This window comes from Anabrus simplex, chromosome 4 (genome assembly GCF_040414725.1).
Source record: "Anabrus simplex isolate iqAnaSimp1 chromosome 4, ASM4041472v1, whole genome shotgun sequence".
In the NCBI taxonomy this organism is placed as follows: domain Eukaryota; kingdom Metazoa; phylum Arthropoda; class Insecta; order Orthoptera; family Tettigoniidae; genus Anabrus; species Anabrus simplex.
The window spans coordinates 202,511,660-202,535,168 of NC_090268.1; the positions used below are offsets into that span (position 1 = coordinate 202,511,660).

The following is a 23,509-nucleotide window of genomic DNA, read 5'->3' on the forward strand; positions in this document are numbered from 1 at the left end:
CTTCCCTTCTTCCAATCTCATCCAATACTTCATCACCCTCTTGGCTATAGTAGTGTCTATCGATTCTTTACATACTAATCTAGCCCCCACATTTGCAGTACAGTTTGGGACTCCCATAATAATCTTACTAAATTTCGCCACCACCTGGTTTAGTTCTTTTCTATTTTCCTCTAATCCCCATATTTCTACCCCATATAACATTTTTCCTTTGACCATTGATTGGAACACCAATCTCTGTATTTTGTACTTTATATCCGGAAATTTATTTTCTAATATCCCCACTACTGCCAGTGCTCCCCTCCCTTTATATCTGGCTCTTCTAATCTGATTTTCCCACGTGCCGTTACTACTAATTATAACTCCTAAATACTCCATTTTTTTTCTGGTCTGATTTCTTGCTGCTCGACTGTCCAGAATTTCTTTTCTTTTTTGGCTTTCCTCTTCCTACATATCATTATCTGCGTCTTCCGTACATTTATCTTGAGTGCCCATCTTCTAGTATATTCCACTACCTCATTTAGTCCTTCCTGCAACCCCTTTGCTGTTAATGCCAAGATCAATACATCGTCTGCAAATAGCAGCCCCGGTATCTCCCTCTTCCCAATCCAAGGGCATTGCCATCTCTCGCCTCCATGTCTATCCAATATATTATTTATAAACAGTAGAAATAATATGGGTGATAGCTTACAACCCTGCCTCACACCCCTTTTCGATTCCATACACTTACTCAACCCACCCCCTTTTAGTTTAATCATCACCAATACTTTCTCATATATTCCTTCTATTGCCATCCTCATTTTTTCCGATAACCCAACCTCTCTTAATCTAGTAAATAACGCCTCTCTATTCACTGCATCGAAGGCTTTCTCTAAATCTACTGCTGCTACATATAATCTCTTCCCTGCTATTTTCACATATTTCGTAATTAAAGTATCCAAAATCCATATATTATCCACAGTATTTTTCTCTTTACGAAATCCATTTTGATAGTCCGAAATCCTTCCATATTTCTCTGCCCAATTTACAATCCCATTAGCAAAAATTCCTGTATATACCTTCGACAGCGAGTCCAGGAGTGTTATTCCTCTATAGTTGTTTGGATCACTTCGACTTCCTTTGTTCTTATATATAGGACAAAGTACTCCTTTTCTCCACTCGCTAGGGAATTTATTCGTTTCCCATATCTTGTTAAAAAATTTTACCATCACTTTCAACATTACTTCATTTGCTCCTACTTCCTTCCATATCCTGTTAGTAATACCATTTGCCCCACCCGCTGTTTTGGTTTTTACTTTACTTAACACCCTAACTATTTCCTGACTTGTTATCTCCTCATCTAGTAACTGTACTCCTGTTTGTACTTCCTTTACAATATACGTCCTTTCCATACCCCCCTGACCTTCTCCCCTCCCACCCAAAAGCTCTGCAAAATATCCTATCCACTCATTTTCTGTTATCATTGTTCCTCCCCCTGTCGATCTAGTTCTCTTTATCTTATTTATAGTTTCCCAAACCCTATCAAATCTTTTCTCTTTGCAATACCTGTTCACTCTCTCAGCTTCCGCCTCTTTCCAGCACTTTTTTTTCTCATTTAGTAACTTCTTGTAATCTCTTCTTAATTTACAATAATCCTCTCTTTTCCCTTGTTCCCCTCCTTTCTTGAAGTCCGCTAGAGCTGTCATTACAACCATTCGTTTCCTCTTACACTCTTCATCAAACCACCCCGCGCCTATGTTTCTGTCTATCTCTTCCCTTATTCTCACTTTCTTACCCACCTTCCATACTGGGCGTTCTATTAGTTTTAAAACTTCATCCACATCCCCTCCTTCCAACATCCTTTCACTTTCAAACCTTATACTTTCTTCACTCTCTTTTAACTCTGTTCTCAATCTCTCGATCGTGGTATCATTCCAAATGTACTTCCATCCCTCCTTATACCTATCTCTTTTTCCTACCCTTCTCTTCACTCCATCATACTCCCCCCTTAATTTTATCTTGATGGGCATATGTTCTGTTATCACACATTCTGTCACCTCAAAACTTATTATCTTCTTTAGAGCTATTTCCGTGCTAACTCCTATATCTACTACACTCCCGCCCTTCGATGAGATGAATGTCAGTTCACCATTACTATCTCCCTTCATCCATCCATTTAAAATATATAATTTTTCTATAGCACATAACTCTAATAATCTTACCCCATAGCTATTTATATCTTTGTCTTTACTATTTCTTCTGTACTCACTCACTTCCTTATCCTCTCTCCCATAATCGGGTACCCTTTTACTCACTCTTGCATTCCAATCCCCTAACAATATCATTCCATCTTCCACATATAATCCTTTCATTTTGTTTATTTCTTCAATCAGTTCTTCAAAAAATGTTTTATTAGCATAAGTTGAGTCTTTAGGATGGTTGTATAATAGAGCCAGGCAAATTGCCTCCTTCGCATCATTTCCCATTTTAATTCTCAGCCATACCACCCCTTCTACCTCATTCTGTATTCTCTCTACTCTCTCTACTAACTCATTTTTTATTAAAACTGTTATCCCACCCGGATTTCTTCCCATTCTCCCCCTTTTTTCTTTTATCACGTTGACTACTCTATACCCATCCCATTCAATTTCTATCCCTTTTCCTAACCACGTCTCTTACTTACTTATCCGGCGCTACAGCCCAGTGTGAGCCTTGGCCTCTTCTACGATATTCCGCCATCTACTTCGATCCTGAGCGGCTGGTCTCCATGGGCGGATGTTCATTGCCCTCAAGTCAGCTTCAACTTCATCACTCCATCTATTACGGGGCCTTCCTTGTCGCCGTCTTTTGTCTACTCGGGATTTAACTACTTTTCTTGGCATTCGATCTTCCTCCATTCTTTCCACATGGCCAAACCATCGCAGTCTCTGTGCCTTAATAAATCTAACTATATCCTCCTGGTCTAGTATGTTTTGTATTTCAGCATTCGTCCTTATCCTCCAACCATTCTGGTCTTGAATTGGGCCATATATTCGTCTAATAATCTTTCTTTCAAATATCTTTAACTTATTTGCGTCATCAGATAAAAGGTTCCAGGCTTCTGAGCCATATGTCACTACAGGTCTAATAAGGGTCTTATATATTTTGAATTTTGTAGGTTTAGACAATAGACGAGATTTAAATAATGTAAGATTAGCATAATAGGCCCTGTTTCCAGCTATTATTCTACGATGTATCTCCTCACTTATTCTATTATTATTTGTCAACATGGTTCCCAAATACTCAAAACTTCGTACATTCTCAAAATTATGTCCGTTTATTGTCAGATTATCTTGAATTCTTCTGCCCTCTATAACAGTCACATGCATATACTTAGATTTACTGTCATTCACCTCTAATCCCATCCGTTTTCCTGTTTCCTCCATTTCAAGAAACATTTCCTTCAAATATCTATCATTCCTGGCCATTAACACTACATCATCTGCATATGCACAAATTTGTTTAGATTTATATACAATATTTCCTGTATCCATTATTTTTTCAAGGACTTGGTTAATTGCCAGATTAAACAAAGTAGCTGAGAGTGCATCACCTTGTCTGACTCCTGTATTAAGAGCAAACTCATTTCCAATTCTTCCATCCACCATCACCTTTGCCCTTACTTCTCCTAAAGTGATTCTGAACATCCTAATCAGTTTCTGTGGTATTCCTATTGTCTCCATGTATTCATATAGCTTATCCTTGTATATACTGTCAAATGCTTGTCTAAAATCTACAAACAACATATGTAGATCTATATTATGCTCATAGCATTTTTCCATCGTTTGACGTACCACGAATATTTGATCTACTGTGCTCCTATTTCGCCTGAAGCCACACTGTACTTCATCCAATCTTTCTTCAGCATATGGAGTCAGATATTGTAATAGGATATTTGAAAATACTTTATAGATGATATTCAGTAGTGTGATTCCCCTATAATTAGTGCATTCATATTTATTTCCCTTCTTATATATTGGGAAAATTATTCCTGTATTCCACTCATCAGGTATCCGTTCTTCCTCCCAAATCTTAATAATCAGTTCATGTATCTCTCCTAGCATTTCTTTGCTACTATTTTTAATCAGTTCACTTGTTATTCCGTCTTCTCCTGCTGCTTTATGGTTATTTAACTTTGCAATAGCATTTTCTACATCTTTCAATGTGGGGGCATTTATCCATTGTTCTGGTCCATTCTGCTTCATATGCCGTTCACTTTCTTCCACATCTTCTCTTTCCTTGTTAAGGAGCTCTCGGAAATATTCGGTCCATCTTTCACTTATTTCCTCTTCATTCTGTAATAGCTTACCTTCTTTATTCTTACAGCCATTCAATCTTGGCTTATACCCTTTCCTGAAATAATTAATTTCATTATAGAATTCCTTTGTCCTCTTCTGTAACCTTTGTGTCTCTATACTCTCTAGTTTCTTCTTAATCATCTCTCTTTTTTTCTTCTTACAGATGTTATTAGCTTCACGTCTGCATTTCTCATAATTTTCCCTATTTGACCTTGTATCTCTCTGTAACATTTTTGCTCTTGCTGCATTCTTCTTTCCAATTGCTTCCTCACACTCCATATCGAACCAAATATTTCTTTTATTTTTGGCTATACCCAGTGTTTCTTGTGCCGCTTTTTGTATGCACTTTTGAACTTTTGCCCACCTTTCCTCTATTCCAGAAACTTGTCCAATCGTCTGTAAAGTATTATTCATTTTTGACTGGAATTCTTGTTTTCCTTCTGGTTGTTGTAGTTTTTCCAAATTCCATTTCTTTCTTTCCGTAGGTTGTCTCCTCTGTCCTATTGCCAATTTTTGCCTCACTATTGCTTCTACTAAATAATGATCAGAATCACAGTTTGGCCCTCTGCATGTCCTTACGTCAATAATCGATGCTGCATGCCTCGTTGTTACTAGTACATGATCTATTTGATTTACCACATTGCTTCCTGGCATCTTCCACGTCCCTTTATGTATTTTCTTATGATCAAAGCAGGTGCTTTTAATTATAAGACCACTCGTAGTTGCAAACTGTCCCAAGTAAAAACCATTCTCATTTGATTCTTCATGTAGTGTATATTTCCCGGCTATTGGTCTCATACACTCTTCCTTTCCCACTTTGGCATTAAAATCTCCTAAAATAATAGTCATGTCATATCTTGGTCCCTCTTCAACGGTTTGTACTAACTCATCATAAAATTGTTCCTTCCTTTCCTCATCCGCATCTTCAATTGGTGCATGTGCTGATATAACAGTTATGTTCCTAAACTTCCCCTTAATCCGAAGCTTACATATTCTATCTGAGATCGGTTCAAATCCTATTACACTCTTCTTCAATTTCCCATGTACTATAAATCCCGTACAGAACTGTCCTGTTCTTTCTTCCGGCCCACTGTAATAGAGGTTATAATCTTTCTTTTCAATACATCCTTGCCCTTTCCATCTTATTTCCTGAATCGCTACCAAGTCGTATCCAAATCTTTTTGTTTCATTTACAATTTCTTGCATTTTTCCCGGTTTCAACATTGTTCTTACATTCCATGTCGCCATGTTTATATCCGCTTTCCTTACTCGTGTCCTTTTCCTAAGCTTTTGTCGTCTTCGATTTCCATCCGGTTTTCTCGTAGAAGTCTTCTGAACAATGCTTTTTTTACAAGGTGAGGCCGTTAACCCCACGCTCAACCCTATCCACTGGCTGGGGACATTGATTTTGGAGCATCCTACTCCTAGACAGGTTGTCTTCACCACGACTAAGGAGTCCCGTCTACCCCGTCTTACGTCCTCAACTAATTAACCCCAGTGAGGATGGGTTGCCTCATCCGCCTTTTCCACCATTCCGAAGGTCTCCTTCTCTGCTGGATCCATCGTTAAGGTCTTCACCCGTAACCCTGCGCAAGGGTTCCACGTTATACCCCGTGGGGCTGGGTCCCCACCTGAACTTAGCCATCCTTTTACACCGGCCTACTGGAGTAGAGGATGCCCACCCCCGCAACGTGGATGCGCCAGGCAGGAGTTACTCAAGTGGGGAATAGGGAAGGTGGCCCTATCTCCCTTGAGTCGGGTTAATGGTTGTGTATGGTACCACAACCAAAGGCTAACCACGTCTCTACTAGGGCGATAATCTCATACTCCTTTACTGTTTTCTCCAATTCTTTATTCCCTATCTTCCCCATCAACCCCTCAATATTCCACAACTCTATCGCCATCTCTAGTTATTTATTCCCTCCAACTCTTTGCACCTGTGCTTCTCCATTTCCACCTCTACTCCTTGTCACTCTTCCCTGTGAGTCCTCTCCAGATCTCTCCTCGTTCTCTTTTCTCCCGTCATCCTTCCCTTTCTCCATACCTACGCCTTTTTTCTTTCCCCACAGATCTTTCAAACTTAATGATCTTTCCTTATTTAGCGCCTGTCTTTTTTCCATTTTATTTTCTGTGTTCCTTTTACTCGGAGAGGATGCATTCTTACCCTGCCTACTGTTACCTTCATTCACAATTTTCACTGTACTCCTCACCAGTTGCTATCACAGAAAGTACACACGTAAATAATTGTGTATACATTTCAATAGAAACGCATTTATTTTGAGGGTAATTTTATTTTGTAAATTACCAAGATTCATTAACTTGTATGTGAAATTTGATAATGTTGATGACAATAGACATGATAATAAGCGTTTCAGCTTTTACCGTGTCGAGAAAACAATGTAAACTTCTTTACATTTCGCTGAGAACTTCTCGTTTCGGTGTATTCCAAATTCGTATTCTCCTACCCCCTGCGGGTGGGGGACGCAAATGTAGAATATACCTGCGGTATCCCCTGCTTGTCGTATGAGGCGACTACAAGGGGCGACCAAGGGATGATTGAATTAGAAACATGAACCTACTCTTGATTCGTAGCATCATGCGGGGAACACCATGGGTTGCATATACTTGCGAGTAGTATCACTAAATTGGTACGAAATAGGTTTGTGATTAGTTGCAGTAAAAAGCCTGGCCTGGTGGATTCCAGTACCCGTGCGTTGTACCACTATATGAGCGACACCGTGGGTCTGCGTTGCCTGTGATTAGTACCCACTATGTGAGGAACACCACGGGAATACCGGCACCCGTGACTAGTACACCTAGGTGAGGAACTTCATCTGTTAGCGTTGGCCATGAGTGGCGCCATTGTGTGAGAAACACCACAGGTCTGCGTTACCTGTACGAAGTACAATACTTGTGAGTAGTACCATCTTGTGTGGAACACGGTGAGTCTTTTCTGCTTTTGATTAGTATCCCAACATGACAAATACCATGGTTCTACTTTACTCGCGACATGTACCATTCTGTGGGGCCCTAGACATGGATTATGGACCCCTTTAGACATCAAGCATCCTCGATTCAGGATTATGCTTTATAGGTGTTCCCTTGGTCAGTAATACTATTAATTATGACCTATTTTGCGTCGGATTCACTGTTTTTTGTTTTATGTTTTTTTTCATATCCATCCATTCATTCTTCATGACATTTTCTTATTTTGGTCAGTGGATGATTTTGATTTTTTGTTGCCATTTCATTTCGTACCATTAGGGGCGGATGACCTCGATGTTAGGCCCTTTCAACTACAAGCATCATCATCATTATCATCAAATGATGTACTTTCATATCCCTGATATGAGTAAGAATACTCAAATGACTAGTAATATTTCAACACGCACACACACACACACACACACATTTAAACTACGGTACTTTAAAAATTTAAACACGTCCTAACAGAATAAAGTTACACAAGAGTTTAATTTTCGGCAGAATCCAAGAGGAGATCCTAGCCTGGATTTGCATAGAATACAGCCGCATAGTCCATATTTGCGGCCTGCCTTGTTTGACCATCGGATGGTGCTACCATCTTATCCTCGTCCTGTTTTCCACAACCCACTAGCTACTTTAGCGGCTTTTTGGAGACGCCGAAATTCCGTTAGTCCCGCAGGAGTTCTTTCATTGCCATGAGACTGACTGACGTATAAGGGCACCATTAAATACCACCGGACTGAGTCAGGATTGAAACTGCCAAGTTGGGTTCAGAAGGCCTACGCCTCAACCGTGTGAGCCACTCAGCCCGGCTATACCATATAGCTTATTTTGTAGGCTGTAAGGGTGTGACCACCATGTTGACATTTTATAATGCATCCAGTCACCTAAACATGCATCCTTCCCACTTGTATTTCAACGAAATGCTCAGAGGTACGTACATTAAACCACTTGTACTCGTACGTGGCAGGTTACTTTTCGGATATCTGAAACAGATTACTCAGTATTATTAGGCTGCGATACTGATTTATTCACTTCCAGAATTCTGAACACCCCTTTCTGTTACTGCTGTATATGCACTTTCTTTCCCTAATATCAAGTTGTAGCTCTGTGATTTGTATTTTTGTAGATTAAAGAAGAATCATTCCTCGAGGATCTGAGCAACTTGTTGAATTCTGGTGAAGTTCCAAATATATTTCCAGTGGATGAGAAAGCAGATATCTGTGAGAAGATGAGAATCATAGATCGTCAGAGAGATAGAAGTATGCAGGTTGGTGTTCTTTTTTGTTCTTTATGCATGAATTCGGAAATATTGCGTATTGTGCATTGAGGTTTTACTTAGTTTTTCAGGAAAGAAGCACAATTCTTTGTGTCAAACATACCACGAACCTACTACGCTGGCGTAGCAGAGGGAGAGGTGATACTCTCACGTGGCGTGTCCCAGGTGGCGGATAGGGGCGTCCTAACGGGCTTGCCGGCGGACTTGAGGGAAATAAAATACCTCTCGCGGACCAAACACACAACCCCCTGTGGGTGGGGGACGCAGACGAAAAATACGCCGACGGTATCCCCTGCCTGTCGTAAGAGGCGACTAAAAGGGGTGACCAAGGGATGATTGGATTAGAACCATGAAACTTCTTGTGATTAGTACCATCACGCGGGGAACACAATGGGTCGCTATTACTTGCGCGTAGTACCACTCTATTACGTACCAAATAGGTTTGTGATTAGTAGCAATCAGGAGCACCGTGCGGTCAGGCTTTTACGGTACCTGTGAATAGTAGCACTATATGAGCGACACCAGGGTTCTGGCTTGCCTATGATTAGTACCCACTGTATGAGAAACACCATGGGATAGTAAGAGTCCTTGTGGTTAGTACACTTACGTGATGAAAACGATAGGTTTGCGTTGCCTGTAAGTGGCGCCGCTATATGTGAAACACCATAGGTCTGTATTACACGTGCGAATTTCATAACCTGTCAGCAGTACCATAATGTGTGGAATACCGCGAGTCTACGATACTTTTGATTAGTACCGCACCATGTCAAATGCCATGGTTCTACTTTCCAAGCTAAAAGTACCATTATGAGAGGCCGATAACCTATATTTTGGACCTCTTTAGCTTGCAAGCAATATCGTTTCCGTATTGAGGTATAGAAGCAATCCCCTGGTCAGTATTACTATTGTTTTCGTGAGTTTCTGAGGCTGAGGCATTGCGGGTCGGCTCCACTGATTATTTTAACTTCATATCCATCCGTTTATTTTTCGTCCTCACGCTTTGAATTCTGGTCAGTGGAGGATTTTGGATTTTTATTTTGTCATTGCATTTCGTCTCATTTCGTATCATCACGGGCCGATGACCTAGATGTTAGGCCCCTTACAACAACAAGCATCATCGTCATCATCATCATCATCATCATGTGTCAAACATAGGGCATCTAAACATGAGTTGCAATGATTTTAATCATTTTGGTAGGGGATTCTTTCATGATACAAACACAACTGAAAGTTAAGTTCCCAGTGCAACTTATATACTAGTGAAGATGTATCCTCACGAGAATAATCGGTGTGACAAACGGCAAGATGCTGCAGTTCGAATGCATGTCTGGGTCCGAGCGTTCTTTGTCAATTCAGTTGCAAATAAAAATGAATTGTTAATATATATCTGCTTAATATTGTGTAATGCATTGTTTTGTCTTATGTATTTTATTTGTTTATTTAACGTTCACCTTCGAGCACTTAAATCAAACTATATATGTCTAAGTCTTCGAAGAATTAACCGGGAGTTTAGCTTTCATCATGTTCCTCCTCTTCCAAACACTCTTCATTCTTTCCGACCTGGCTGTCCTTTTTTAATCAGATATGATACATTTTATTGTTTTCGTTTTGAAGCTTTTAGTTTAAGTCTTACATGTTTGTTCTTCAGAATCCTTTTCTCCTCTATTTGCAATTTCTTGCAATGTAATATTCAACTCTTCTAAATCATCTTGGGCTTCTTTAAACAAGTTATGTTTTGTTTCACTTTTCTGAAAGTAGTTAAATAGTTTTCACTAGCCTGGTTTCATGCAATCTTGAAATATGACAGAAAACTTATGTATTCTTGAAAAGTTAAAATTATTAAAATCAGTGAACCTCGTGTGTTGTTCTGCTAGGTTTAACACAAGAAAGTAGAAAATGTGTTGAACAGAAACGGAGTTTGAAAAGAGTACTGGAAAATTTCATCTCAAATGATTAGCAGTAATCTTCGTAGATATCAAAAACAGCTTTTGATTCAAATGACATCTTATCAGAATTCGGAGTCGACTTGGAAACAGCAGACATCATCAGAGAAACCTTCACACCCACTCTCTCTCAAAAGTCAAATTCATCGTAGATGTCTCCAAGCTGTTTGAAACTAGAACTGGGGTCAAACAGTGGAGAAGATTATCCTTTAATGAGAAGAACAGCTTTCTAGGAAGTTTTATTAATCCAAATGCATTTTGGAGTATTGATGAGCGGCGTCCAGATCAATTACCTAGCAGTTGCTGATGACGTAGCAATCTTGTCCAGAAGCATTGATGCAGCTATAGAACAGATAAATCTACTCAAGGAACAACAAGAAGGAAAAGCAGGTCTCCAGATTTACCTTTGAAGAAACAAAGTTAATGACCTGCACCTCATTTCTTAAAGACAAGCTTGAGAGCTTCAGATAGCACGGTGAGATTGTCCAAATGGAAACACGTGTAAAGGAAGCCAACAATAGCACGTAACCACTGCTTTTCGTAGAACCCACAACCTTTAAAAGAAGGAAACAATCTCATTACAGGTGTTCTAGTGGGATTCAGTTCCGGAATCTACCATAAAATTCTAACAGAAGTACGTGTTGCATCAGAGTTGCCACGAACCTGCTACGCAGGCGTAGCAGGGGGAGAGGTCATACTCCCGCGTGGCGCGTCCCAGGTGGCGGATAGGGGGGTCCTAACAGGCATGCCGGCGGACTTCAGGGAAATAAAATACCTCTCGCGGACCAAACACACTACCACCTGCGGGTGTTGGACGCACATGTAGAATACACCCGCGGTATCCCCTGCCTGTCGTAAGAGGCGACTGCAAGGGGCGACCAAGGGATGATTGACTTAGAACCATGAAACTACTCTTGATTCGTACCATCATGCGGGGAAAACCATGGGTTGCATGTACTTGCGAGTAGTATCACTAAATTGGTACGAAATAGGTTTGTGATTAGTTGCGGTAAAAAGCCTGGCCTGGTGGATTCCAGTACCCGTGTGGGCAACACCGCGGGTCTGGGCGTAGCCTGTGAGTTGTACCGCTATATGAGCGGCACCGTGGATTAGCGTTGCCTGTGATTGGTACACACTATATGAGGAACACCACGGAAATACCGGCGCCCGTGACTGGTACACCTAGGTGAGGAGCCTTACCGGTTAGCGTTGGCTATGAGTGGCGCCATTGTGTGAGAAACACCATAGGTCTGCGTTCCCTGTACGAAGTACAATACTTGTGAGTAGTACCATCTTGTGTGGACCACCGTGAGTCTTCGCTACTTTTGATCAGTACCCCAAAATGACAAATACCATGGTTCTACTTTACTCGCGACATGTGCCATTCTGTGGGGCCTTAGTCGTGGATTTTGCACCCCTTCAGACATCAAGCATCATTGTGCTTAATGAATGGTCCCTTGGTCAGTAATACTCTAACTACCTTCTTTTTGTGTCTGATCCACTGTTTTGTTTGTTTTTGTTTTTTTGTAGGGTTCATGTCCATCCATTCATGACATTTTTTATTTTATTTTAGTCAGTGGATGAATTTGATTTTTTTGTTATTTCATTTCGTACCATTAGGGGCCGATGACCTCGATGTTAGGCCCCTTTAAACAACAAGCATCATCTTATGAGGGGTTGATGACCTTGATTTTGGACCCGTTTCGACTATACACGCAATCGATTCAGCATCGTGCTCTAGAAGCAGTCTCTTGGTCAGTAATACTATTGTTTTGTGCCAGCTTCTGTGCATGTGAGGCACTGTGGGTCGGATCCACTGATCGTTTTAAATTCATATCCGTCCATCCATTCATTCTTCATCCTCACGCTTTGAATTCTGGTCAGTGGAGGATTTTGGACTTTTTAAGTTGTCATTTCAACAAACATCAATCATCATCATCATCATCACCATTTCTCACTGTGTCCTTCCTTGTCATTCCTATCATACTTCTTAGGCATTTCATTTCGTTGGCTTGAATTCCACTCTCATCCCTACTTGTCAATATCCAGGTTACAGCCGTTTAAGTCAATAAGGGTGCATAATGCATTTTGTACATTATCTCTTACTTCCTTTGTACCGCCTGCGGGTGGGGGACGTAGACGAAAATTACACCCACGGTATCCACTGCCTGTCGTACGAGGCGACTAATAGCGGCGACCAAGGGGTGATGACATTAGAACCATGATAATTCTTGTGATAAGTACCATTACGTGAGGAACACCATGGGTAGACGTTACTTGAGATTAGTACCATCTTGTGAGAAAAACCATGGGTCTACGTTACATAGGTACAGTACCAGTATGCGCGAAACACTACGGGTCTTGGCGTTGTTTGTGATAAATGCCATCGTGTGTAGTCCACCACCTCCCATAAGTCCAACCCCTCGTTCACGTCGTAGGAGGTGGGCAACGGCATGAAGTAGGGGATTGCCTGTAGGGGTGATGTACAGCGGGGACTGTGTGTGCCCCAGGACCGCTACGGTAGCTGTGAAGGCCCTTCAGGTACCCTGAAAAGTGACGGCTAACGGGGCTCTGCTGAAGTCCTCAATGGCAGATGCGGCGGAGGAGACCTTTGGAACGGCAAATCTGGCAGACGAGGCAACCCTTTTCCCTTGGAGTTGAAGAAATGGGGGAAACCACTGCCTTGTGGTGAAGAGGGATCTTTAAAGGCTAAGGGAAACAACTCCTACAGAAAACGGCAGGCTTGGATGCTCAGGTGGCACCCTCTCCACCAAGCTCGGGTGCCGTGGGCTGATAACTCGCACATCTTAAATCCACGTATTAAAGAAACTGAAGTGAAACGAAACCGGATGGGTACCTCGATGACGAACTTTGGCCCAAAACGGAAAATAAGAATCGGTTGTTGGAATGTTAGAACTTTGACAGAAAAAGGTACACTAAAACAGGTTGAGAAAGAGATGCAAAATTATGGCTTGGAAATTCTTGGTTTAAGTGAAGTGTGGTGGTGCGATTTTGGAGAGATCATGACACAAAATGGGAATACATTTATTTATTCTAGATAGTCTGGGGAGGATGCTGAACGGAGAAATGGAGGGGGTATGTTGCTAAATAGGACATCCAAGAACAGTTTAATTGAATGGAGCCCCATCTCAGACAGAATGAGGACAGCTAGATTTCAAGGTAAAATTCGAAAATTCTATGAAGAATATAAATAAAAGAGATATTGCTATTATTATGGGTGATATGAATGCGAAGATTGGATCAAATAACGAGGGACTAGAGCATGTGATAGGTAAACATGGATTAGGTTAAATGAATGATAATGGAGAAAGATTTGTAAATTTGTGTGCCAGCCGCGAAATGGTGATTGGAATGAGAGTCTTTCTCCACAAAAGGTGTCATAAGGTTACATGAGTATCGCCAGATCAGAAAATAGAAAATCAGATCAACCGTGTAGCTATTAGCAAGAAATTTAGAAGATCATTGACATATGTGAGGAATAGAAGAGGAGCTGATGTTGGTAGTGATCATCATCTAGTAATAGCTGAGTTCAAATTGAAAATAAAGGCTGCATCGAAGAAGTTTGCAACAAGAAAAAGAGATTCAACATACAAAGGTTAAACAGTGAAAAGAGGAAGAAAGAATTTAGTCTGGAGCTGAAAAATCGGTTTGAAGTCCTTTCAAATCTCGAAAAAGAGGGAGAGAGTATTGTAGAAAGAACTTGAGAAAATGTTAAGAACAGTTACATACAAACGTGTGAAAAAGTAATTGGTTATAGGAGCTATCAACAGAAAGACTGGATGTCTGAAGAAACATGGGACTTAATTGAAAAACGAAAAGAGGCAAAAGCTATAGTAAACCAAAGGAGAACAAGACAGCAGAAGTCAGAAGCCCAAAGGAAATATTCCGAAATCGACAAAATGTTTAAAAGGAGTGTGAGAAGCGATAAAAGAAGCTGGATTGACCAGCAGGCACAAATTGCAGAGGAAGCTGAGAAGAAGTGTGATAAGAAACAACTCTATACTATTACAAGCAAGTTGTCAAGAAGAGGTTATAGGAAAAGTAAACCAGTGAGGGATAAGGAAGGAAATACGCTGTTATCACAAGAACAACAATTGAAAATATGGCAAGAGTATTTTTCAGAAATTTTAAATAAGGATGACGGAAATGAGCAGGAAATTCAAGTAAATGAAGACTTAGATAGTGAAGACTCAAGAATAAATCTAGATCCTACAACAAGGCATGAAGTTAGGTTAGCATTGAAACAATTAAATAATGGTAAAGCAGGAGGTAAAGATCATATAGATCCAGAAATACTAAAAGTGGATGAAGAGGTCACCATTAATTTGCTGCTACCATTACTGGGGATAATATGGAAAGAAGAGAAAATTCCAGCTGATTGGAAAGGGGGCTTGATCGTGAAACTCCCAAAAAAGGTGACACCACAGTGTGTAAGAATTGGAGAGGAATAGCACTACTGAGCATACCAAGTAAAATTCTCTCTAGAATAATTCTAAACAGAGTAAAGGATTCAATTGAGCAGCGTCTTCGAAAATAACAAGCTGGTTTCCGTAGACCGCAGTTGCGTTGATCTAATAAATGCGCTAAGAATAATTCTAGAGCAAAGTAATGAATGGCAGGACACATTGTATTTGACATTCATAGACTTGGTAAGAGCGTTTGATTCAGTAAATAGGACCGTGGTGAAATATGGAGTACCGGATAAGATCTTGAATCCCATGAAGGCAATGTATGAAGGGTATAGATGTAAAGTAGTACATGAGGGAAAACTCTCAGATTATGTGAATGTCACAAGTGGAGTTGGCCAGGGATGCGTTCTTTCACCAACAATCTTTTTAGTGGTGCTCGATAATGTTATGAGAAATATGTTGCGTGGAAGGAAAAGAGGAATACAAGGGGGAATGGGGGAAAGACTGGAAGATTTAGAATTTGCAGATGATATTCGTCTTTTGTCTTCAAGAATTAGTGATATGAAACACAAGTTAGAAGGATTACGGAAGGAAGCAGAGGCTGCAGGACTCAATATAAATGTTGTTAAGACCAAGGAAATGAGAGTAAATGCTAAAATTGATGAAAGATTGTTTGTGGCAGGAGAAGGGATTGAAGGGGTTAAAACATTTACCTACTTGGGAAGTGTAGTGACAAGAGAAGGAGCGGCGGAAGATGATGTGAGAGCCAGAATAAGGAAAGCAAATGGAGCCTTCATGCATCTGTATACAGTATGGAAGAATAACAACATTTCAAGGAAAACAAACATAACAATTTTCAATACAAATGTTAAATCACTCCTTCTATATGCTTGTGAAACTTGGGAGGTTACACGAACTATCACTAATCTCTTTCAGACATTTATAAAGCGTTGCTTACGGCGCACCATAAACATCAGATGGCCTGAAATTATATCCAGTGACGAGCTATGGAGAACAACAAACCAAGTTCCAGTCGCAGTGAAAATCAAGATTAAATGGAAATGGATAGGTCATACTTTGAGGAAGCCAGCGGGATCTATAGAACGTACAGCATTGGAATGGAATCCGCAAGGGGCACGGAGAAGTGGTCGTCCTAGGAAGACCTGGACGAGGACTGTAGAGGAGGAGGCTCTTGAAGCAGGGAAGACTTGGAAGGAAGTTAAAGCAAGCCCACGACCACAATGGAGACGTTTCACGGATGCCCTATGTTCCAGTGGAAACGAGAGGAATTAAGTCAAGTAGTCCACCGGTCGGTTCCACTGTATTGAGAATAAGTCTGCGTTACCTATGAGTAGTACCACTTTATAGGAAACACCATGGGTCTACATTGCCTGCGATTAGTACCGCTAAGTGAAAAATACCACGGGTTTGGCTGGCGCCCGTGATTAGTATCACTATGTGAGCAACACCACGGGTCTGCGTTGCTTGTGTTATCTGTGAGTGGCGCTATTGTGGATGACATACCATGGATCTATATTTCCTGTGATTAGTACCACCATATTCCTTATGCAGCCAGTCCATTTAATGAATGATGTGAAAATATCACTCATAGGGTCGGTTGGTGCATGCATTTCAGTGGGCTTGGCGGACTGATATGTAATATCAATTTCTGACTCGGTGAGGAAAGCAACGGGAAACTACATCACTCCTCATTTCCCTAGTATGCCTCTTCAGTGACGCCTAGGCTATTTATGACAGTTTTGGTGAAACTGTGGAGGATCAAACCAACCTTCGGGCTGAATACCCAACAGTACCACCATGCGGGAAACAGCATGAGTCTACGTTACCTGTGCTTAATACACTGACTGAGCAAATGTCATGGGATAGCGGAGCACTGATGCGCAGGTGTGTTGTCTGCGCACCACACGCCCCCTGTGCCTGCGGCAGTTGTATAGGAGACCTTGTGAGCAGTGGCTGTGCATGTGACAGGTGTAACATGGAACGTCATCGTGGGCTGACACCGTTCGAACTGGGTATGGTGGTCGGTTCCCGACGGATGCGAAGTGCGATTTCGGAATTGGTGCGTGAATTCGGCTTCACACGATCAACCGTGTCCAGGGTGTATCGTGAATGGTTGAATGCGGGTGTCACCGTCCACAACAGACGAACGAACGGCCGTCCAGCCACCCTCGATGACCGTGACCGGCGACATCTGAGACGGATTGTCAATAGTGACAGACGGGCAACCGTGCAACAAATCACGGCTCAATTCAACACAGGCCGTGTTAGACACGTCTCCCAGTGGACAGTCCATAGGAACATGGGTTCTATGGGATATGGGAGCCGGCGCCGCACACGGGTGCCACTGTTAACCCAACGCCATCGGGCACAAAGACGCGCATTTGTCGCCAGTCGCCAGGGATGGAGACTGGAACAATGGCGTAACGTGATATGGTCGGACGAATCACGATTTCAACTGCACCATGCCGATGGGAGGCACCGTGTATGGCGCAGACCACATGAAGCGATGGATCCCGCCTGCCTCGAAGGTGTGGTCCAGGGTGCTGGTGTCTCTGTTATGGTCTGGGGTGCATTTTCCTGGTATGGAATGGAACCCCTAGTTGTTCTGGAAGAGACTTTGAATGGTACGCGGTATCTTGAGCTGCTCGGAGACCATCTCCACCCATTTTTGGCCTTCAAGCGACCAGACGGTTCTGCGGTGTTTCAAGATGATAACGCGCCGCCACATCGCTCCCATGTCGACCGGGAATGGTCCAGGAACATGCAGCGGAGGTCCAACGACTGCTATGGGCACCCAGGAGCCCCGATATGAACCCTATCGAGCATATCTGGGATGTCCTGGAACGTAGGCTCCGTGCCATGGATCCTGCACCCACGAACAGACCAGCATTGGCGGCCGCTCTGCAAACGATTTGGTGTCAGCTGCTTCCAGAGGACTACCAGGGACATGTCGACTCACTTTCACGGCGTCTCAGTGCAGTTCGCAGGGTCGGAGGAGGCCTCACACGCTATTAGGTGACTATCCCATGACATTTGCTAAGTCAGTGTACTACTATAGGAGGCACACCATGGTTCTGCTTTACCAGTGATTAGTACCATTATGAGGGGCCGGTGATCTGGATTTTGGACTCTTTGAGATAATACGTATCATCTCAGTAATTAATATATTGTGGATTGGATACTCTGATTGTTTTTGTTTCACGATTATTTTTTTATCACCATTCGTTTTATATTCTACTCAGTGGATATGTTTTCAAGTTAAATTTTCATTTCGTTGCACCTCGTACCATTAGCTGTTAGCCCCCTTTAAACAACAACAATAATAATCATCATCATCATCATATCACCATCATAATCATTTCCTTGGTACTTCCTTATTCCGGACAAGGTTTCTTACACTCTGGTAGAATGCATTGCCCTGTTGCACCCTATTGCTATTCTTCTATGTCTAGCCTTCTATTCTGCACTAATTCACTAACTAAATTTTTGAAACTGTCCACAATTTCAAGGCTTTGACTATCACTTTTCACAATGTTTTTCCTTTGTCTTTCTTCTCTTGATATCACCATGGTCTCTCTTTTCTCTGCACTGTTTTCATACCGTATTTTCCAGTTTTCTCATTCAGTGCATCAAGTACACATCTCTAAGGTACACAATGGACTACTTATGAAATCATTTTGAAATGTTTTGTGGATAATGTGGTTTATATTACTTTTAAATTACTCCTTGCATATTAGCAATAAGATTTTCTTTTCACAGACGGATGGCAGTCCAGTTGCTTTATTCAACCTTTTTATACAAATTGTACGTGATCAGCTGCATCTAATTCTAGCCATGAGTCCGATTGGAGATGGATTCAGAATACGCATTAGGAAGTTCCCTGCCATGATCAACTGCTGTACTATCGACTGGTTTCAGGTGAGTAGAGTATGGTTGCATTAGTAGAAGAGGAAGTATTTTAAGGACTTCCGAGGTTCTGAAGATCCTAAACTCAACTGAACCGTAGTATTCTAGCCTGCAAATGGTGTGGTTTCAGTCCTGAATGTTTGGTTCCATGGTCGCTCTGGCACTATACATAACGCATGAGAGTGTTCCTACAGTATCCATAAATGTACTTCATTAGCTGCAAAAGGAAGCTTATGAAAATGTAACTTAGCTAACTGATATATTTTTTACACTTAGAAGCTCTGTGCGGGTGGGGGACGCAGACGAAAAATACACCCACGGTACCCCCTGCGGGTTGGGGACCCATATCTAGAATAACCCGCGGTATCCCCTGCCTGAAGTAAGAGAAGACTAAAAGGGGTGACCTAGGCGCGGACATGGATTGCGGTTTGGTACAATGTGTTGGATCCCCCTGTTGTTGGGAGAGGCTGAATACATTCACAGGTAATCCCTGCCTGAAGTAGAAGGCGACGAAAAGGGTCATGTGGCCATGGTCCCCTCTTTATTATTATTATTGGGTTTTGAGGGCGGTCACGTGGTCATGACATCATGACGCCAATGATCTTTGGCCGGGGTCGATGACCTCGGGTGCTGACGCAGCAGAAAAAGTGCTAACTCTGCATATTTAGAATCCCCACTATCCTACTACTCATATCCATCCATTCATTCTTCGCCACGAGCCTGCTACGCAGGCGAGCAGGGGCAGAGGTGATACTCCCACGTGGCGCGTCCCAGGTGGCGGATAGGGGGGTCCTAACCGGCTTGCCGGCCGACTTGAGGGAAATAAAATACCTCTCGCGGACCAAACACACAACCCCCTGTGGGTGGGGGACGCAGACGAAGAATTCACCCACGGTATCCCCTGCCTGTCGTAAATGGCGACTAAAAGGGGCGACCAAGGGATGATTGTCTTGGAACCATGAAAATACTTGTGATTAGTACCACTACGCGGAGAGCATCATGGGTCGCTTTTCCTTGCGAGTAGTACGACTCTGTTAGGTACTTAATAGTTTTGTGATTCGTAACACTCAAGCGGGGTTCAGTGTTGGTTTCCAGTACTCGTACCTCGATGTAGGCCCCTCTAAACAACAAGTATCATCATCATCATCATCATCATCAATCTCTTTATTTCCCTGATATAATATAATGGGTCCTTACCATTCCTTACCACTTTTAAGGTCACAAATGTTTTCATACTCTTCACCAATTGCTTTAAAGACATCCCATATGTTGTTTACGTTTTTATTTACTATTTTTCATTGATCATAGTTGTTTTTCAAATATTTTTCCATGCCCCTGTTATCAACAATATTGTATTGCCTAATAGTTGTACTTCCACAGAATTATGAGATACTTCCTCTGTAAAATTACAGCACCATTCCTGTTATATTGCAGACATGGCCAGAGGATGCTTTGTTAGCTGTTGCTACACGTTTCCTCTCTGAAGTGCAGCTGACGGATGCGGAAAGGAAAGCGTGCATTGATATGTGTCAAGAATTCCATGTCTCTACGCAGAAATTGTCTCAGGAGTTCTTCTTACGTTTAGGACGCAAGAGTTACGTGACACCAACTTCATACCTTGAGTTGATATCTACATTCAAAGAACTCCTGGAGAAAAAAAGAGAGTAAGTGGTTCAGATCATTCAGTAGTTTTAAAGTTACGCTGTAATAAACATGACATGCTTCAATTTACAGGCAAGTTTTAATTTCGGGTGTCTGCATTCACTAAATAGGGAACACTGGGTTGCACTAGGCCAATTGCAATGAAAATTGGTATGATGATCACCACTGTTAGGACATAAGAACATTGCTTCCAATGTATTGCATGGGGCTGCCAAGGAGGCTGTCTGTCACATTAGCCCTGTTGCCTTACAAGGTTCCAGCCAGTGAGTGATATTCGCTCTCGGCGGAGACATTTGATTATGAGGCCACCCCTCTCCCAAATAAGATGAAAGTGATCAAATGAACAACGAAGGTGTGTTAGTCTCCCTTCGGGCTCCTCGGAGGAAATCAGTGATATGTCTTCTTCAGATCGGCCACGGTATAGTAACGCACATCTCCCTTCTGAAGGGAGAAGACCTCCAGGTGTGTACTTGCGGCGGTCATCTTACCGTGGTACACATCCTTACGGAGTGCGTGGACCTGGCCGATCTACGCCGTTGTCTGAAACTCCCGAGTACTATCTCCCTCATCTTGCGAGATGAGGAGCAGTCAACAGACCTCGCCATCCGTTTTACGAGGGATAATGTCCTGTTTTATCGTGTATAAGAGTAATATTTTCTATTCGTTTTTATTTAATTGTTTTCTACGTTTATTCTATTAACTCTGTTTGTTTGTGTTTGTGTATTTTAATGTCTTATTTTAACTTATAATTTGAATAACATATATGAATGCAATTCAAGCTACCGTAATTATTTTCTATAATTTTATCAAAAAATAATGCATTGCGAATTAGATCCACCGATTATTTTAAAATCATCATTCGTTTTAAATTCCAGTTAGTGGATAAATTTTAAAATTTTAATTATCATGTCATTTCGTTCCACCTCCCCCGCCTGTCATAAGAGGCGGCTAACAGAGGCGATCAAAGGAAGATCGAATTATAACCTTGAGACTGCTTGTGATTAGTACCATCACGCGAGGAATAGCACGGGTGGACTTTACTGGCGAGTAGTACCACTATGTGAGGTGCACGATAGGTTTGTGATTAGTAGCATCGTGGGTGGATCACTTGGGTTTACAGTACCCATGATTAGTACCATGTCCGCCTCTGTGGTGTAGTGGTTAGTGTGATTAGCTGCCACCCTCCGGAGGCCCAGGTTCGATTCCCGGCTCTGCCACGAAATTTGAAAAGTACGAGGGTTGGAACGGGGTCCACTCAGCTTCGGGAGGTCAACTGAGTAGAGGTGGGTTCGATTCCCACCTCAGTCATCCTGGAAGTGGTTTTCCGTGGTTTCCCACTTCTCCTCCAGGTGAATGCCGGGATGCTACCTAACTTAAGGCCACGGCCGCTTCCTTCCCTCTTCCTTGTCTATCCCTTTCAATCTTCCCATACCCCACCAAGGCCCCTATTCAGCATAGCAGGTGAGGCCGCCTGGGCGAGGTACTGGTCATCCTCCCCAGTTGTATCCCCCGACCTAAAGTCTGAAGCTCCAGGACACTGCCTTTGAGGCGGTAGAGGTGGGATCCCTTGCTGAGTCCGAGGGAAAAGCCAACCCTGGAGAGTAAGCAGATTAAGAAGAAGATGATTAGTACCATTATGTGCGGAACATATATGGGCTTATGTTTCTTGTGGTTAGTACTGGTCCCTGTGAGAAATACAGCTGCGCGGGGGAAATATCATGAGTTTGCGTTGCTTACTAGGAGTGGCGCCATTATGTGAGAAGCACCATAGGTCTGCGTTACCTGTGAGTAGTACCACAATGTGAGGAATACCGTGAGTCTACGTTACTTGTGTTTAGTACCGCTACATGCGATATACCTTGGTTCCGCTTTACTAGCAATATGTAAAGTTATGAGGGCCCGTTGACCTGAATTTTGACCCCTTTAGGCAAAAACGCATCATCGATTCAGGATTGTGCTGTAGAAGCAGCCCGTGGTCAGTATACACCATTGTTTTAAGTTAGTTTCTGGCAAGGTGGGGCACTGCGGGTCGGATCCACTGATTGTTTTAAGTTCATAATAATTGTTCATCGTCTTATTTTTGAATTCTAGTCAGTTGATTGATTTTGGAAGTTTTAAGCTTTCAATAATTTGAGTTGGATCCACTGATTATTTTAAATTAATAATACTCCATTCATTCTTGACCATCAAGTTTTGAAATCTGGTCAGTGGTTGAATTTTTGAATTTTAAATTGATATTACCTTTCGTGTCATTTCGTACCATTAGGGGCTGATGACCTAGACGTTAGGCCCCTTTAAACAGCATGCATCATAATCATGAAAGCATTTAATTATACATAATATTATATACAGTATATATTAAAAAAATCATCGGTGTTCCTTCTTGAGCGAAATGCGTATTTGAATGTTCATAATATACCTGTGCCTTTCAATTATAAACTAATAAAATAAAGAATATAAGTCTTCTTGGCACTAATAATGAACACAATTACTTTGCCTACGTTTGTTTATCAGTCTGCAGTGATAGGAATCTAGGACTTTGAAAAAGAACAGAAATCCAGAAAGGAGTGTGGTAAGGCTGCAGATTGTCCCACATTCATTTCACTATCTATATAGAACAGGTGGTAACAGAAATCAAAGAGGAATTTGGAATGGGAATCACAATCCATGGGGAGGAAATAAAAAATACCTGAGATTTGTGGATGATATTGTTATTTTATCTCAGTCTACAGAAGATCTGGAGAAATTGCTGAAAGGTATGGACAGAGTCTTGGGGAAGGAGTACAAGATGAAAATGTCCAAAACTAAAGTAATGGAATGTACTCGAACGAAGTCAAGTGATGCAGGAAATATTAGATTAGGAAATGAAGTAGAAAAATATTGTTACTTGGGTAATAAAATAACCTTCAATAGCAGATCAAACATTGATATAGAAATTAGAACGATTTTTCGAAGACCAATGATCTGGAG

The 23,509-nt window shown here is 41.8% G+C and overlaps 1 protein-coding gene across 1 annotated transcript in view; it reads left to right on the forward strand.

Annotated features, from left to right (window-relative positions):
* Positions 1-23,509, forward strand: part of Dhc36C (Dynein heavy chain at 36C) — a 911,918-nt gene that overhangs the window by 560,137 nt on the left and 328,272 nt on the right. Inside the window, exons 31-33 of the mRNA XM_068227203.1 lie at positions 8,428-8,568; positions 18,731-18,889; positions 20,312-20,541. Coding sequence (XP_068083304.1) covers positions 8,428-8,568; positions 18,731-18,889; positions 20,312-20,541 — 530 coding nt within the window. The remainder of the gene's footprint in view (positions 1-8,427; positions 8,569-18,730; positions 18,890-20,311; positions 20,542-23,509) is intronic.